Source organism: Microchirus variegatus (genome assembly GCF_963457635.1).
Source record: "Microchirus variegatus genome assembly, chromosome: 20".
In the NCBI taxonomy this organism is placed as follows: Eukaryota; Metazoa; Chordata; class Actinopteri; order Pleuronectiformes; family Soleidae; genus Microchirus; species Microchirus variegatus.
This window is the reverse complement of record NC_139821.1, coordinates 7,551,691-7,568,354: the sequence shown is the minus strand read 5'-3', so window position 1 is coordinate 7,568,354 and position 16,664 is coordinate 7,551,691. Positions and strand designations below refer to the sequence as shown.

At 40.1% G+C, this 16,664-nt stretch overlaps 1 protein-coding gene across 2 annotated transcripts in view; it reads right to left on the bottom strand.

The window, feature by feature from the left end:
* Positions 1-12,962, bottom strand: part of chchd3a (coiled-coil-helix-coiled-coil-helix domain containing 3a) — a 67,452-nt gene extending 54,490 nt beyond the window's left edge. The window contains exons 1-4 of one of the 2 annotated variants that reach the window (XM_083907022.1): positions 12,751-12,962; positions 11,586-11,888; positions 10,523-10,616; positions 2,085-2,178 (exon numbers count right to left, since the gene is read on the bottom strand). In XM_083907022.1, coding sequence (XP_083763148.1) covers positions 2,085-2,178; positions 10,523-10,616; positions 11,586-11,888; positions 12,751-12,831 — 572 coding nt within the window. In that variant the 5' untranslated portion in view covers positions 12,832-12,962. The remainder of the gene's footprint in view (positions 1-2,084; positions 2,179-10,522; positions 10,617-11,585; positions 11,889-12,750) is intronic. The other variant, XM_083907023.1, reaches the window with a different exon arrangement.
* Between the last annotated feature and the right edge of the window lie 3,702 nt (positions 12,963-16,664).

Here is a 16,664-nt window from a genome sequence, read left to right as displayed (position 1 = left end):
TTTTTGTTCACAAATCGAAATGTTTCTTGCACTCATAAACTTAAGAAGTGCCAAACAGTGTGATTTCCTTAGGCCCTGCATACTGTAATTGTTACTATTATTGTTGTTATTATTATTGAGTGCCGTCACAGCAAGAGGCACAAGTAGCAAACCGAACAACGTCGAACTGTAGATCAGTAAAAAAGACTTAAAAATCCTGAAAACGTGCGCTAATCTCTGACATTTAGCAAAGGAAATGGCTAAACTCTGGTATATTTAGCGACCGAATGCTAACCTTTTCACGACACAAGCTTGGGTCAGGTGGATGTGCGATTCTCTTCGCTACCACCTGGGTTTTCATCACCAGCCTTGAGAGAGAAGGCAGCGACCAGGCTACGTTTAGGGTGAGATACTCTGTTTTGCTATTTGCGATGCAGCTCATGAAATAAAACGCAGAAGAATCTTGATTTTTTAAATGATTTTTTGGTGCAGCCCTAATCACTATCCGTGTAATTCTGGAAAAAAAACCTGGCCAAAAAAGTATAGTTCAATGTGATATGAGGAAAATGCCTCACTATATATAGGCATAGGCATACATTTATAACAACGGCATGATTACAAACCTGTGCTAACAAAATAAAACATGCTTATCTGTCAAAGGATAATAAAAAAATTAAAAAAATTAAAATTAAAAACTCCTAATTACATGAATTTACACACATATAAGTGTTGCCCAACTGATTGCTCACCATACCAGGCACAAACAAAAATTGAGGGGCTTGAGAGCCATCATGATTTCAATTAATTGCAAGAAGGGTACAATTTTGAAGCACTTATACTCTTCTGAAAGGACATCAATAAGTGAACTGCAGGAAGCCCTTGCTTAAAAAAACACATAAAATACCCAGGGACAAAAAAATAATCAATAAACAAATGATTTCTCAACACTTCATATTAATTTTACTCTTCTACAATGAGCCACAAAAACGAGGCTAATCGCTAGGCTAACACTACCTCCTCAAGAATATAAAAAGGATGTGCTTTTTTCCCCATACAGCAGAGTGCATTTAGCGGGTAAAGACTGCTGTTCATTGACCCAGGTCTGCTGGAGCTCGTCCAGATCTTCCAGAGAACGGGGGGGAGCAACACAATTATCAGACATTGTTGCATGTGCACCTGCTTCTTTGGGGTCAAAATGAAGAGGAGAGACGAGCACAGGAAACAACAGATGACTGGGGGAAAGAAGAGAGGAGAGCAGAGCAGAGACAATGGAATACGCTCCTCACATAAAGAGTGTGTTTCTTCATCATGCAGGGCTAATAGATCACCCACTCAACACCGCGGAAATTACCTGAAGAAAGCTCCCTCTTTCCTCAGGCATGATTAATTGATCCAGAGTGAACAAAAGAAGGGAGAGGAGGAGCAGAGGAAGAGAAAAAAAATGCTGATGTGCTTCGGAAGAAGAGGTATATTAAAAACAGTGGGAATTGGAAAGAGTGTTGCTGACCTTTCTGACTATTAATGAGAGCGGAAAATAGTCAAATTCAGTTTATAATGAAATCCGGGAGCAGGAATTGATGCTAGTTAAGTTCCCAGATTCAATTTATCATGATCCAAAATGGGAGAGTAAAGGGAAGAAGAAAGGAGGAGGAGGAGGGTAACAAGAAAGACACAAAGAAAACAGACTACACTGTTAGAAATAAGGGTTCCAAAATCTTCCTTCTACAAGGGCTGAGGTTCTACCTGGAACCATTTGCTTCTGAAAAACCCTTTCCTGAATAAAGGGTTTTAAAAGGGTTCTTGGTGGAACCTTTATAAAAAAGGTTCTACCTGGAGCCAAAAAGGGTTCTCCTATGAGGACAAGCCGAAGAACCTTATATGGTTCTACTTAGCACTTTTATTTCCAAGAGTGTATCAGAAAATATAAGAATATTATAAAACATCAATTTAAAGCAATGAATTTACCTCTGAAATAAAAAATAACAAACATATGTGTGTGTGTGTGTGTGTGTGTGTGTGTGTGTGTGTGTGTGTGTGTGTGTGTGTGTGTGTGTGTGTGTGTGTGTGTGTGTGTGTGTGTGTGTGTGTGTGTGTGTTTATCTAACCAGGCTTGCAGCTCTTGCTCTGCCTTGGCCCTCTCTTGCTCAAAGCTTTTATGCAGCTCATCAGAGATCTCCTTCCTCAGGGCCTCCTCGTCAACTGAGGAGAGAGAGAAAGAAAAAAAGAAAAAAGAAGCAGGTTAAAAAATAAATAAAAAAAGGGTAGAATTTTTAAGTAAACAGCTTTTGTTTGCTGACAGGCATATTGTGACTGTTGGGATACGGTGTAGAATGATACTGTCGGAAAAAAACTGCAAAACAAAAGAGAAAAGTGAGTATTTATCCAGCAGGTGATGGAGAATGTGCATCAAATTAAAAATAATAATGTTTTCTTTAGAACAAATATGTTGTTTTTACTCTCTCTGTGTGAGTGTATATAGATGTCTGTAGAAGGGCTTTCTGAGAGTTAAGACATGGTTTACGTGTCAGGGTTAGAGGTTAGGTTAAGACATTTACTTGGTGATGGTTAAGGTTAAGGAGTGCCACTACTAATGGGTTAATCGCCTTCTTAAATCACATTAAACGACTGAAAAAAATGTTTTGATTAGTGCACATGACATAATTTGAGAAACTCTGGTCAACGTTTTTCACATTTCATGTACAAAACAACACATGGATAACTTGAGATTAGAAATAATGAACAGATTTATTATGAACACAATAATTGCTTACAGAAGCACACATCCTTTGTCCTCAAAATCGCACATGGAACACCTTGTCTTCATGTATTCATATCAGGGACATCATACATGCATAATTCCATGTCTCAACCAGTCCATCTAGGCAGGTAATTAAGCATGAATGTAAAGATTCCAGGGCTAAAACGTGCTCTGGAGGCAGAAGTGCCACGCAGTGTGCCGCGACACTGCGGCGATTGGAGGAGAGTCAGTGTGTGTCAAGATTACTCTCCCACTGCATTAGTAAGATGGGATAATCCCTATTGTCAGAGTCTATTATTACCAGGTAATATGTGCTAACAGCAGGCCTGGTAGAAAGGCAAACGTGCACAAAAACCTCATTCAAACTAAATCAGAGCAACAATGAGAGCTGGTATACGTGCAAAAGCTGTTTCTGTCTTTCTGGGAAAAAAAGCTTGGGGCTGTAAAAGCACAGGTAGAGTGAAAGAGTGGAAGAAATAAAGCACAAACAGCCTCATGCTCACACAATGTTTTAGTTCAGTGGGTTTTGAAAGATGCAGGGGTTATTATTGACATGATTTCGTAATGTGTTATTAGTGGCGGTCGATTTCTTCATTATGTTCATACAAGACCACGACTGGAATTGAAAGACAAACTATTCGGCGGCAGCTTGCTTCAGTTACTCCAACGTGAAGTTCTAAACAATACTATTTATAACATGAGATGGAGTTCAGTTGTTTCAACAACAAAAAAAGTTTTGCAAAAAAAAAAAAAAAAGGCCTTGCATTCCAATATCGTAGCCAAATTACGTTGTTTGTGTTTTAAATGTCACTTTGCAGAAACTAATTAAAGACTTGAGCAAACACAATGACAAAGAAAACAATTGTAACTTTAAAACCGTATCGTCTTTAATTAACAGTAATAACTGTTTTGTTTTGTTTAATCCCAACTGGTTCAATATGATTCATTAGAGTCTCAGGAAAAATTCAGTTTTCGTGGAGTGAATGTTATTGGGGCCAGATGATGTTGCAGGGGCTAGTGCTGTTGCCTCACAGCAAGAAGGACAAAGAGTTTGCATGTTCTCCCCCTGCGTGTATATACTGTACACATATATATGTCCATGGTGTGCCCCACCTTGTGCTCTGTGTCAGCATGGATTGTCTCCAGCTGCCCCCGCAGCTCTCATGTGGAGGATAAAGTCATAGAAAACGGATAGATGGATGGATTTTATTGACTGGCTCTGTAGAAGTGGCCTGAAACCTCTGAACATTCAAATGTGGTTCACTCTTTGTGAGCACTGAATAAAGATCCACTTGTAATGTTGTTAAAATTAAAATCAAGTTAATGACGCTGTTGAACCAAAGGTCACGAGTAACCAAGGGCATGCTACAGTTAATATGCAGATATTAAAATTGATTTTTGACTCCATTATGGCTGCTCTACCAGGAACCAAGGATTTACTCGGAATTCAGTAAAGTGGCTTCCTCCTTTGTTGTGGCCATAAGTAACCTTCAAATGATCTGTAGTGTAATTACTTTATCTCCTTGGGAGAATTCTATGTTGTATGTGTAAGTGTTTTTTTGCTTGAATTTATATATTTTACTTGTACAACTTTTAAAATTGCTTGCGATCTTGGACAACTTCTTGAATTTCCTGGATAAATAAAGGTCAACAATTGCCTCTTTTAGTAGCTTTCCCACATTCACTGTTTGTAATCTGTCCGCGAGAGACATTACTACAAATGTATACTTATTTTCTGGTGTGTATATACACCCTCCGTAAACCATCTCCTCTCTGCAGCAGACCACAAGAACTCACAGTGTGACACTTATACAACAGTACAGTACAGAAAATGAATAAGCATCAGGTAGAAGGTGGTTCTGTGTGACAGAAACACTGGTGCAAACACAGGTAGTGACTGACAGTTGACAACACTTTGCAGTACAGTGTCTCCTCAAAGACAGAGAGTGCTGTCACCTATAATCCAGACAGCAAAAAAAAAAAATAGTATCCATCATGTCTGACAAGCACACAGAGGCACCATTGATCTCTCCACGTCAGACGAGAGTCTAATTACGGCTCAGTTAAGAAACGTAGCAGCATACAGTAGGTCTGTGCTCTACAATCAAGGTAATCGACAAGAATAGGAAAACAACACATCGCGGTGAGGATTCATTCAATAACAATATAAAACACCTTTTTCATAATTGTTTATTAAATCATTTTAGACAATAGATTAATTGGTTTTAGTGTTTCTTAGGGACCGAGGACCATATTGAAATTGCTCAGATTATTATTATTTTCCTCCTGACGCTTTGCTCTTGAATTTGACCTGCTAAACGTGCGTGAAAACGGACGAAGATTGCCAAGCACATCACAACTGGCAAACTTTTTTTTTGAACTTGCAAAAAAACAATGCAAAATGGCTCAGCTGCGCCCCCACAGGTCAGGCTCCTATGGAGCGTGCCGAAATTTAGTTGCGCCGAATTACACACAATTTGGTGGGAACATTGTAAGGCCTGAGACGAACAAAAAATCCTCTCGACACCATGACCGCAACGCAACAGGAAGTCGGCCATCTTGGATTTGGTGTATATCCTGGCGTTTTACAAGTTGCGTAACTGAGCTTGCTAGTCTGAGAGCGTCATCTTCCTAGGAAGATGAAAAATGCGTAAAATTGTACCAGACCCATCCAAGATCAAAAGTTATTGGAAACTTTCGCAGATTCAAAAGGGCGTGGCCACGGCAGCTATCGGAATTTTGCCGAATTTTGATGGCTTGTTTGTAATTATAATAGGTTTTCAGATGAGCTTCTTAAATTCTGTTCTATGTTCTAAAAAAATGTTGGTTTGTGGACAAAATGTAAGAACTTGGATCATGTTTTGGATCATGACTATGATCTCGGTGTTTCTGGAAATCACAAAACACATAAAAAAAAGCTAGATTATGAGCATAGCAGAGACATTTTGCAGTTAAAAAAGGAGCCACTTAATTCTATCTGCAACATTTGGGAAACCACAGGAGCAAATAGACAGTTACAGATTTTGACTTTTAATTTATCAGGAGGCCAGAAAAATGACTACTACAAAGAACTGTTAGTGTTGCTCCCTGTGTACTTAAGTCTGTGTCAACTGCAATGATTATGTTAATGTGGCACAGAAGGAACTAGCAAATGTCAGTTAAACTTGTATTAATGACTGCAAACAATGCTTTTAGCTTTGCAGCACATTAAGATTAGTAGCTACGACAGTCCACTTTGAAGAAAAACACTCCATTACTTCCTATGTTAACACTGTAGATCTTTATACACTTTGTCCTGGACTCCAAATTCAACAGGTCAAGCCCTATCATTCCCCATTGACAATATATTATCCGACATTAAACACTGACTGCTTTTAAATGTCTCAGCCTTATATTGCAATGATACACCCATTAGCAGTGTCACTGCTGCGGGAAGTAAAATTTTAAAATTCTAAGCTTGGCCAAGACTAAGCATCTCCATACTTATCACTACATTCTCTTCAGCCCTGCAGAGAAAGAGAGAGAGAGAGAATTCGTACAGCGAGCAGGCCCACAGGGTCAGCCGGAGAACACGGTCTGATATGATAAACATTGTCTGGAGTCCTTGAGAGTGGCTGGTTATAGGGTCAGAGACAATTCCAGATCGACAGAGCTCACATTAATCCCGAGCAGGACATGTAAATGTTAAAAGATTAAAAACTCATCATCTGTTTAGACGTGTCCCTCTCCTTTTACACCAATCACTATACCCTGTGGAAAAACCCATACAGGAGGAAAGGCGGTGACGGCATACAGACTATTGGCAATGTAGATAATAGACGACGGCAAATTGCATTTCTCATCAGAAGTTTCATTAACCCCGGGACCTGCGTGGAGGTTATAATCTGCAACAATACCACTTCCTCACGTTTCCTGCTTTGCACTTAGTCGAGTCACCGCACATCTTCCACTATGATTAAATAAGAAATAAAGCAGCCAGGTGTTATTTCTGATTTTCTTTTTCATTCACACTAGTTCGTCTTACTTTAATCTCATGCCGTGAAACTGGACCTGACTGATCATTATGTTATCACAGGAAAAGAAAACATATTATATGCGCCTGTGCATTTAGTGTGTAAACTAAGTCACCCACATTCCTCCCTTTGCCTTGCTCTTAATGCTGCATCTGGGAGACACTTTTAAGCAGACTATTAGTGCAGCGCAGTGTGTGGGTTCTGGCATTTAAACATTTATAGCACATTGGCGAAAGTAGGAGGTTCAACCTTGGACTAAGGGAGTAATCAGCACACATACTGACTTGGGCGATGATTTAGAGACAGCCAACCTGCCCATAATCAATATCTGCCTTATTAAGGTCGTACCCTTTAAGGACTGGGCCGAAACTTTGCAACATTTTCAACCAATTCTTCATACATGTTTGATCAATCTTTTCCTCTCTCCTATATATAATACTATTAGCTTGGTATACATTTAGTGGTGAGGTGACCTTGCATGGAGAATAGATTCAAAATACATAGACTGAAATAAGGAAACGCTATTATAGTGTTTTTGTTTACAGTGAAAATAACTAACAACCAGCTGCTATTTGTCACTACACTTTGAGTCATATAGTTGATCGACTTCTAGTGCATTTTAGGAATGAAATCTAAACAAAACACTACAAATTTGAATTTATTTTGTGACATTTTAGAGGAAGCAGAGCTCCCCCTTTGCTGCCAAAGAGCAATCGCCTCTAGGAGACAAATACGTGCCAGTGTCTCGTAAAAGGGCAGCTTCAGACTTCCAGGTGAAAAGGGAAATAAAACAAAACTGAGGTTATTACTATGTAGTAACATTAGCAACAGACAGTTAAAGTATACACGTTGCGTCCACTCAAGCGTCACGTCAGTAATTGATGACTGAAAGAGTGTAGAAATTAAATGGCAACTCCATGTCGAGACAAGGACCAACATCCATAATGAACTGCTTAAAAAGGAAATGGATTTGTTGTGCTGTGACAGCAGAAGGCAGTTACTCATAATAGGTGCACTAAACTCACTTCTCACCTTTAACAAAGTTAAGTGAGATAGTGCGACGTTTATCTCTTAATCTGACAATCAATTAGAGCAAACAGCGGAGGGAAAAATGTTATTTGACATGAAGAAAGATGACACTTGGCAGCAGAGGTGAAGGAAAACACTGGCTATGTCGACACCGATCTGGTTTTAGTTTTAAGGCTCATTACTTTCTGGATTGTGTAGGCTTGGTATACAATTATAGAGTGGTTTTGAGCACGAAGAATGGAGATCTGGAAACCAGGTTGACCTAAATGCTTATTTGAATGGTGTTCGAGCAAAAACATAGGGGCAGAGTATGGAATTGTAATACTTTTTGTGGTTTTGGCCAGGTATTAAACTTCCTCTGCATCACTCAATATCCGAAATAGAGAAGAGGAGGTAGAGGAGCTAGGACAGAGTTAGCTGCAGAATGTAACTTCACTGCTAAATTAATCTAAATCCTACACAATCGACATTACAGTATATTTGACTTACTGTATAATGAATGAGCTCAAACCAAAAAGCCAAACGTCTCACGTAAAATGTTGTGTCATTTCATTGAAGCCCTATGGCCGACTTTAATACACAATATACACCCACCCGCTACTTCCTTTACTTAATGAGACCTTGTGTTTTGTTGTGTGAAAGTGTGGAGGTGTCTTTTTAATCACCGGAGTCAGTGCAGCGTGGCATAAGTTGGCCTTTTTTTAATTACCTCACTGATTGAGCACAGTCAAGGATGGTGGAGCCTGCCCACACCATGGATGCCAACTTGCACCCACGCCCAATTTGGTACTGGGGTATTTAAAAAGTAACATTCAAATGTCCTCTGCTGATGTAGCAAGAGATAAGGGATGAGCACCCATACTGATACTAAAACTGCTTTGGGAGATCAATGTGCACAGTTTTTTCTCTACTGTGATGCAACATCAGTATAAAGTGATGAATTATTTGTGGTAACAGGGTCGACTTTTTTCAGATTATCGTTCAGATGACAAAATACGTGATTAAACCTACAAAACCGATCTTTGAGAAGAATGGAGACAAAGCAATACTCGAATACTATCTCTTCATAAAGTTGAAACTGTGTTTGCTAATAAGTTCCAAGTAAATAATACAATTATTAAACATTATTATTAATTTGAGTCAAATGTGGCCACTTAAGCTTTTGAACTCCCAACACTTGAGTTGGCATTTGAATGATGTGACTTCAGTAGGTCTTATACATTTATAAACTGAGTTTAACTCATACAACATGTGTATGCAATGCCAATAAGGATGTCTTGAATAAACCAGGCAAACAATAGTAAGAAAAACACATGTTCCAGGTTCAAGAGATAAGATAAGTGTAGGTAACGTCTAACAATTGACACTTTAACCTGAAAAAGTTGGGGTTATTTTACTGAAAAATGTGTTTCTATAAACTGAATACATGTTTCCTATATTTTCTGGATGTGTTCCAATTGTGAAAAAATATATTATATAGCATCGCTAAAGCAACAAATGTCATGGTGGCCTTTTGCACAGTAATGTATGTCACTTGTGATATAGCTAGTAGTAGCTGAATGCTTCACAACGTTTAAACCACTAGTTGAAAAAAGTTAATCCATCTCCAGATGGGTGCTGTTTAGGTTGTGTGGTAGGTTCTTAGAAGCTCTCTTTGAAAACAAACATGTCCCTGTTGTAGCTGAAAACAGCACTGACGTGCATGTGACAGTGAACCAAAACAAAAAAGCTAAACAATGAAATGCAGGACTTCAGAGTTGGGTGAGAATTATCTGTGGGTTAATCACTACCTTTGATAATCACTTTTTACAAATACTATATTGGTTAAAGCCACATTTTGAATGGTCTTTTGTTGAGAACGAGGAAAAATGTAACCACATACAAATATAGTAGAGGCTACTGCTGAGGCTGAGTGCTCTCACAAACTGCAGGAAGTAGAAGGGTTACCATGACAGCTTGAGCTCCATAGTGACGGGGCAGAATGGAGCACTACTAATTACAGCATCAATTTATTAACACTATTACATGAAAGAATAAATCATTTCATTAACATTTGGGGGATGGCAATGAATCATAATACGACCAAAGCTACAATGAGGCCCATTTTTAAAATGAAGACTAATTACAATCTGCATGAAAAGTTGGAGACAAAAAGCTTAAGGTGGCTTAAACACCCATACAATAAACAATATTAAAATTCAATGTGGCTGGACCTAAATCCTCTGCATAACCTTTAGTTTCTAATTAAATCTGCCACACACATTGCAGTATAAAATAAGTAATTAACAATAACGTCTTTTTATAAAAAATACAAAAAAAAGTGTTAAAGCCCGTCTTTGTTTGAGTAAACAAGTCAAAAGTGTCTCGGTCAAAAATAATTACTTTGACACAATGCTGTAAAAACTTTTTGTCAGATCTCATCGGGTGAGAATCAAACACTGATTTTCAGCTCTCGGTTTTTATTTTGCATTTATTCTGCTAGCGCACTTTCAACTCTGCATGCACAGCAGGCACAGGCGCACCTGGCTTTTAATGGGAATGACAAGTGAAACTCTGATTGGTTTAATTGACTCTATGCCCGAAACACACCTACGAATAATTCAGTCACTAATGCAACCCCTTTGCGAGTCACTTTGCACTTGATTACGCGGCCGTGTAAAGACCATGCACTTTAGATCATCTAAATAGAGCCATTTGTGTTTAGCCCATGAAAAAAAAGACACAGACTGCGATTAAAACTCACCAACTGGTGGAGCAGGAGATGGAGGGGCTGGACTTGACTCAGGAACTACCACTGGTTCAGGAGCTGGAGCAGGAGATACTGGCTTTACAGGGACCTGAGGAGGAGGAGGAGGAGGAGGAGGTGCAACTGGATCACAAGGAGTGGTAAACTCAGGAAGGGAAGGTGAAATAAATGGCTTAGCTAGCTGCAGGGGTAAAGCATCCCCTGGAGGATGAGGAGGTGCTGGCAGGGCGGTGGCAGGCTCAAAAACAGGAGGGGAAGAGAGGGTTTCTGAATTTAGAGGAGGAGCAGGGACAGCAATGGCTTCAGTCTTGGCAGGGGGAGGACATGGTATGGGTCCAGGTACAGATACAGGAGCAACTGATTCAAACACATGGAAAGGAGTAACATATTCTGTTACAGGAGGAGGAGCGAGTGGAGGGATCTCTTCCACCGTAGCTGAAGCAGCATGGGGAGCAGGTGCAGGGGCAAGTAGAGGGATCTCTTCCACTGTAGCTGAAGCAGCGTAGGGAGCAGGTGCAGGGGTAAGTGGAGGGATCTCTTTCACTGTAGCTGAAGCAGCGTAGGGGGCAGGTGCAGGGGCAAGTGGAGGGATCTCTTCCACTGTAGCTGAAGCAGCGTAGGGAGCAGGTGCAGGGGCAAGTGGAGGGATCTCTTCCACTGTAGCTGAAGCAGCGTAGGGAGCAGGTGCAGGGGCAAGTGGAGGGATCTCTTCCACTGTAGCTGAAGCAGCGTAGGGAGCAGGTGCAGGGGCAAGTGGAGGGATCTCTTCCACTGTAGCTGAAGCAGCGTAGGGAGCAGGTGCAGGGGCAAGTGGAGGGATCTCTTCCACTGTAGCTGAAGCAGCGTAGGGGGCAGGTGCAGGGGCAAGTGGAGGGATCTCTTCCACTGTAGCTGAAGCAGCGTAGGGAGCAGGTGCAGGGGCAAGTGGAGGGATCTCTTCCACTGTAGCTGAAGCAGCGTAGGGGGCAGGTGCAGGGGCAAGTGGAGGGATCTCTTCCACTGTTGCTGAAGCAGCATGGGGAGCAGGGGTAGTAGGGAGCATTGTAGGCAAAGAACCCACCATGTCATCTAAAGTGGGAGCCACTACCTGTTTGTGAGGAGGTTGAGGGGGAGGTGATGGAGGTGCAGCCACTGGCTCTGTGGCCAATGGAGCAGGTGGAGGAGGAGCTGGAGGTGCAACAAGTTCTATAAGAGGGGAGAGTGGAGGCAAGGAGGTGATCGGTTTAAGGAGGGGAGGCACTGGCCTCAGGAGAGGAGAAGGAGAGAGTGCAGGTGCCTTTGAAGGCGGTGGAGGAGAGGGAGCTTGTTGGCGTTTAGGAGGAGTTACGGGTTCCTTCATACGGTTGATGACATTTTCAGAGAGCTGCAAGAAACAGGCAAAGAAAACGTTACAGAGGAACAAAGTAAAAACTGTAATATTTATATTTGATAAACTGTACATTAATGTTTACTGTGTACAAACCAAGAAGATACATAGGTCGTCTTTAGAGGCTATGTAGGAACTCTCAATCTATATTTAGCATCAGCTGACAATGGCATGCAGAAGTTTAACACCAGCCTCATATTAATACCAGCTCACACACACTGTACTTCCAGTGCCCACTTCTTTAGGTATTATGTGTGCCTAATAAAGTGTCTGGAGTGACCTTCTGCTGCTTCAAGGTTTGAAGGTTTAACGTTAAAAAATGAGCTTCGGCAAACTTCATTTCAAACCAGTCTAGCCTTTAACCTATGGCATCTGTGGGGAGCAAATTCACTGACACTAATTGGTGTGTGTGCAAAACTGGCTAATTCTATGCTAACTAGTTCGGCGTAGTTGAGCAGAAGTACATAATAAAGGTTCAACAGCCTTTAATTTATATACAGTTTACTATACTGAGCAGGCCACGAGGTTGTGACGTCAATGTCAACATTCCCCCCCTAAACAAACGCTCAAAAGTTCAGTGTCTCAACACAAAAACAGCTGAAAACTACTGTTGATAAACTGTTAACTCTTTCACAGCTTTACATGCTCTGCAGCTTCCATTAATTCATAGATGAATGAATGAATGACAAGTTTACACACACTGTCAGGAGTCTGTTTGCAGTGTAGCATGTCCGCGTTTTAGCTGTAGCATAGTTTAGCACTCGTCTTCAAAGCATTAACCTGATTCTACACGGTGTACAGGTGATTAAAGGCAGCCGTGCAACAGCTGTTGACACCGGTTCGTATAAAAGTCACTTACCCGTATGCCCTTCACCACCGTTACATTCTCGTTCTCGTCTGACTCAAATGACACGCGGCGGGTACTGTTGTTTGCTCCCATTGTCGCACCGCAGCTCGTCAAATTGTCACGTATTCACATGTAACACACTTGTGGGTCTGTTTTGTGTAGTTTCCTCACACAGGAGTCACTTAAAAGTTGACCGGGGCCCACACGCCGCTGCTTCCGTGAGACAGCACTTCCGTAGCATGACGTGCGGAGAAGAACGCGCCATGTGATTGGTCGGGAAACAAGCGTGTCCTTGCATCGGCGCTTTTGATTGGCTTACGTTCTGGAAGCGGTTCTGTCTGAGAGAGAGTGAAAGTATGAAACAAGGTGACACTGCCTGTCTGACCTGTTGACGAGAACTTTCTATTTTTACTGATATCATTTTCTTTTGATAGATAGATAGATAGATAGATAGATAGATAGATAGATAGATAGATAGATAGATAGATAGATAGATAGATAGATAGATAGATAGATAGATAGATAGATAGATAGATAGATAGATAGATAGATAGATAGATAGATAGATAGATAGATATTCTTCGTCCTTATATTTATTTAAAATTTGTATTAAACTGATTTATGTTTTTACTCTGCTTTAATTCATCTGTTACAGTATTGAAACACATGTGCAGCTTTGAGTGGTCAAGACTAGTAAAGCCCCATATAAATACAAATCATTTTTAATCTTGTGTTTCCTCACTTTGTTCGAGTCAAATTCTAGCTATAGAGTGGAATTTGTTTTTTGTGTAATGGAATATAATAATTCTGAAGTTGCCCTCTGAAGTGGAGATGGGTAAAAAAAAAAAAAGCCACATTCAGCACCACAGGTGTGGACAGTTCCAGCATGGACCTAAAAATGGAGTCATGAGTGAAAAGTTGTGATAAAAGGATGCTTTACTTAGTGATTTACATCACTCAAAACAGTCAGAGCTAAACAAATCTTCAAGGAGAGAAGCAAACGGGTAAATTAATCAGTAACAGAATAAAGGAAAATGTAACAGTGGTGACAAAAAGAAAGGACACGTTAACTTTGTTGTAATTTATAAAGCAAGTCTTCTAAAGAGAATGAATCAGTGGATTGTTCAGTATTTGGTTAAATACTGACATTGAATTGCAACATTCACCTTCACCTCATGGTTTAGAAATACAACACAGAAAAAGTTTAAATGTAGAAGTGTAGTTGTGAGAGAGACGATTTTACTATAGCTTTCTTTTTTTACATATACTACCTTTTACAATATTACTTTCAAAAAATGCCACCTCACACAGCAGCTGGAAATTTGATTTCCCTCAAGGATATTACAAAGAATAACAGTTTATAAGGATCATCCTGGAAATGCAATGTATTATACACAGAGAATAACCCGATACAGGTTTTTTATAATGCACTTTTCTCGTGATTTCGCCCTGCTTTTATATTTTCTGCACTGTATGTGTTTGGGATTCTGTGCAAACGTAATTCAATAGAAACTGGAATTTATTGTGGCGCCTCTTTATTAGAGCCTTATTGAGAAATTCCATGTACGCCTGTGGAAGTGTGTTGTAAAGCGTAACACAAAATTGAAGGATATATCGTGATGTCTTGAACCAAAGCTGGACAAAACTATCCATGATGTTTGTTAGAAATCATTCACAGCAGGAAAATACATGCAGCACTTTCTCTGACCGCATAAGAACGGAATATTTTCTAATTTTCAGTTGCACTTTAAAAGGATTCAGATGTTTTAAGTTTTATCATATGGATAGAAACCAAATTCCCCAAGAGGCTTTGCCTTCACCTCCACAATGAACAGATTACTTAATAAAGCATCAGAATGTGCATCAATTCCCCGACTGGGAATTCTCCTGAAAGCCTCAGGCTCTATTGAATACAGCGCTTCTATAGAACAGAGACATTATTGAATGTAGAAGGGGATAAAGGGCCTTGCTTGTCATTTATAAGAGAATAAAAGCAAACAATATAAACACGGATGGTGATAATTAACATTTATCCTGCTTGGATTTTGCTTATATTTATCTAATCGATTTATTTTGGCTGACTTAGCAATTCCAGGTGAGACACACAGAGCATTTTATTGGCTCAAACCATGGAAAAGTGGATTGTTGTTGTTGTTTTAATATCCTAATCTTTACTATCGCTGCTTGTTGGCGATACAGTTATCTTACTTTGCCTCGATCTTGTTACATTTGAGTCAATTAGAGAGCCGTGAATCCTCATCTAATCTGATTTCTTTTGTGTGTCGTCCCTGCAAAAAACGGAGCGCTCAACTTAATAAAGACATCAGCTGAATCAAGAGTGTCTGCAAGTAGGACAGGGATGAAACCTAGAATATAAAAGGAGATGCGGCGTTATGACTCAGGTGATGTGCTGAGTATAGGAGAAAGACAGATTTAGTTTAATCAAGGCGTTTTGCTGCTAGCGTTACATTTCCATGGAAACAAGTAAAGTAAAGAAGTATGCCTCTCAAAAATCATCATGTTTTATTATAGAACCAGAATAACACAAACACACAAAACTACATGGTTATAATTAATAAAATACAGGGTATATTTAATATACATGTACCACATTTTTGAATCGATTAAGAATTTTCATTTGAGCAAGAGTAAACAGTTTCACTGGCTTGTATTAACGCATGTTAAAACTTGTTTCCAAGGGCTACAATCAAGAGAGAATACGTGATACATTAACAGTAACTACCTTCATTAATTACAGCACCAACATGTCTTAACTTAATGAACATAAACAATTTAATGATCAAACTGAGAGCCAGTTTTTTTTCTTCTTTAATCATATCTGCTGTTTCGTCAACAGCCACACACACACACACAAACACACACACACACACACACACACACACACACACACACACACACACACACACACACACACACACACACACACACACACACACACACACACTGCATCTTAATAATCTAGTTCATAAAAATGTGTACTTTGTGCAACTGGTGTTGAAGTGGCCGCACCATCAATCAAAGAGATATAATAATCACATCATTCCTTTACTGAACATTAGATAAGAAACAGCCTTTGCATTTAGATGTGAGGCATGCCTTACCAAACTTTAATCCACACCACACAGTTCGGTCAGTCATATGTCACACCGGAGGAAATAACCTTGGTGCCGGGCTATAAAAGAAGTCCAGGAGATTAGTTGGACTGATGGGACCTGTGCTGCAGACAAAGCTGATAAGAACTTCAAAATTAAACTTGGACCTCGGAAAGCAAGGAGCCATCAAAAGAAAATCTGTGGCTCCTGCATGACCAAGCAATTGTTCTTTTTGTGCAGGAAGAGGCAAAAAAAAAGATCACCCACAATGTTATCTCACCAGTCCACCGCTGCATCAATCAGGACCCAGGCTGCTGGGAATCGACCTCTTTTGCCACTGAATCAATGCCCTCTTTCTTTCTCATTGGTACAGCAGAGATTGTCAGAGATACAGCGCAGGGGAGCCCTGCCAAATCCAACACTATAGTTTCTAAATGGAGGAGGCCATTAACGCACTGACACTCATCTTTCTCCTCTGTTCAACCTTTGTGTCAGCAGCCTCGCGAGGACTGCTCCTTTAAAGGGCCAGCGTGTAAGAGTTAGTGACATCTGATGGTGAGACTGGATAAATTGGAGGATTCCTCCGGACACTGCCTCCTTTCCCACATGTGTCAGGGAAACTGGTGACCTTTACAGAATGGATGCTGTTTTTTCCATCTCTCTATGCTCACGTCAAAGGTGTTTCATAATATGATAGATATTATGTTCTCCTAATTATGACTTAGTAATATATATTTTTATCTTGAATCTCATAATTCTGACTTAAATCTCAAAATTCTGAGGATAAGGTCTGAAGCGAATTTTAATCTCTAA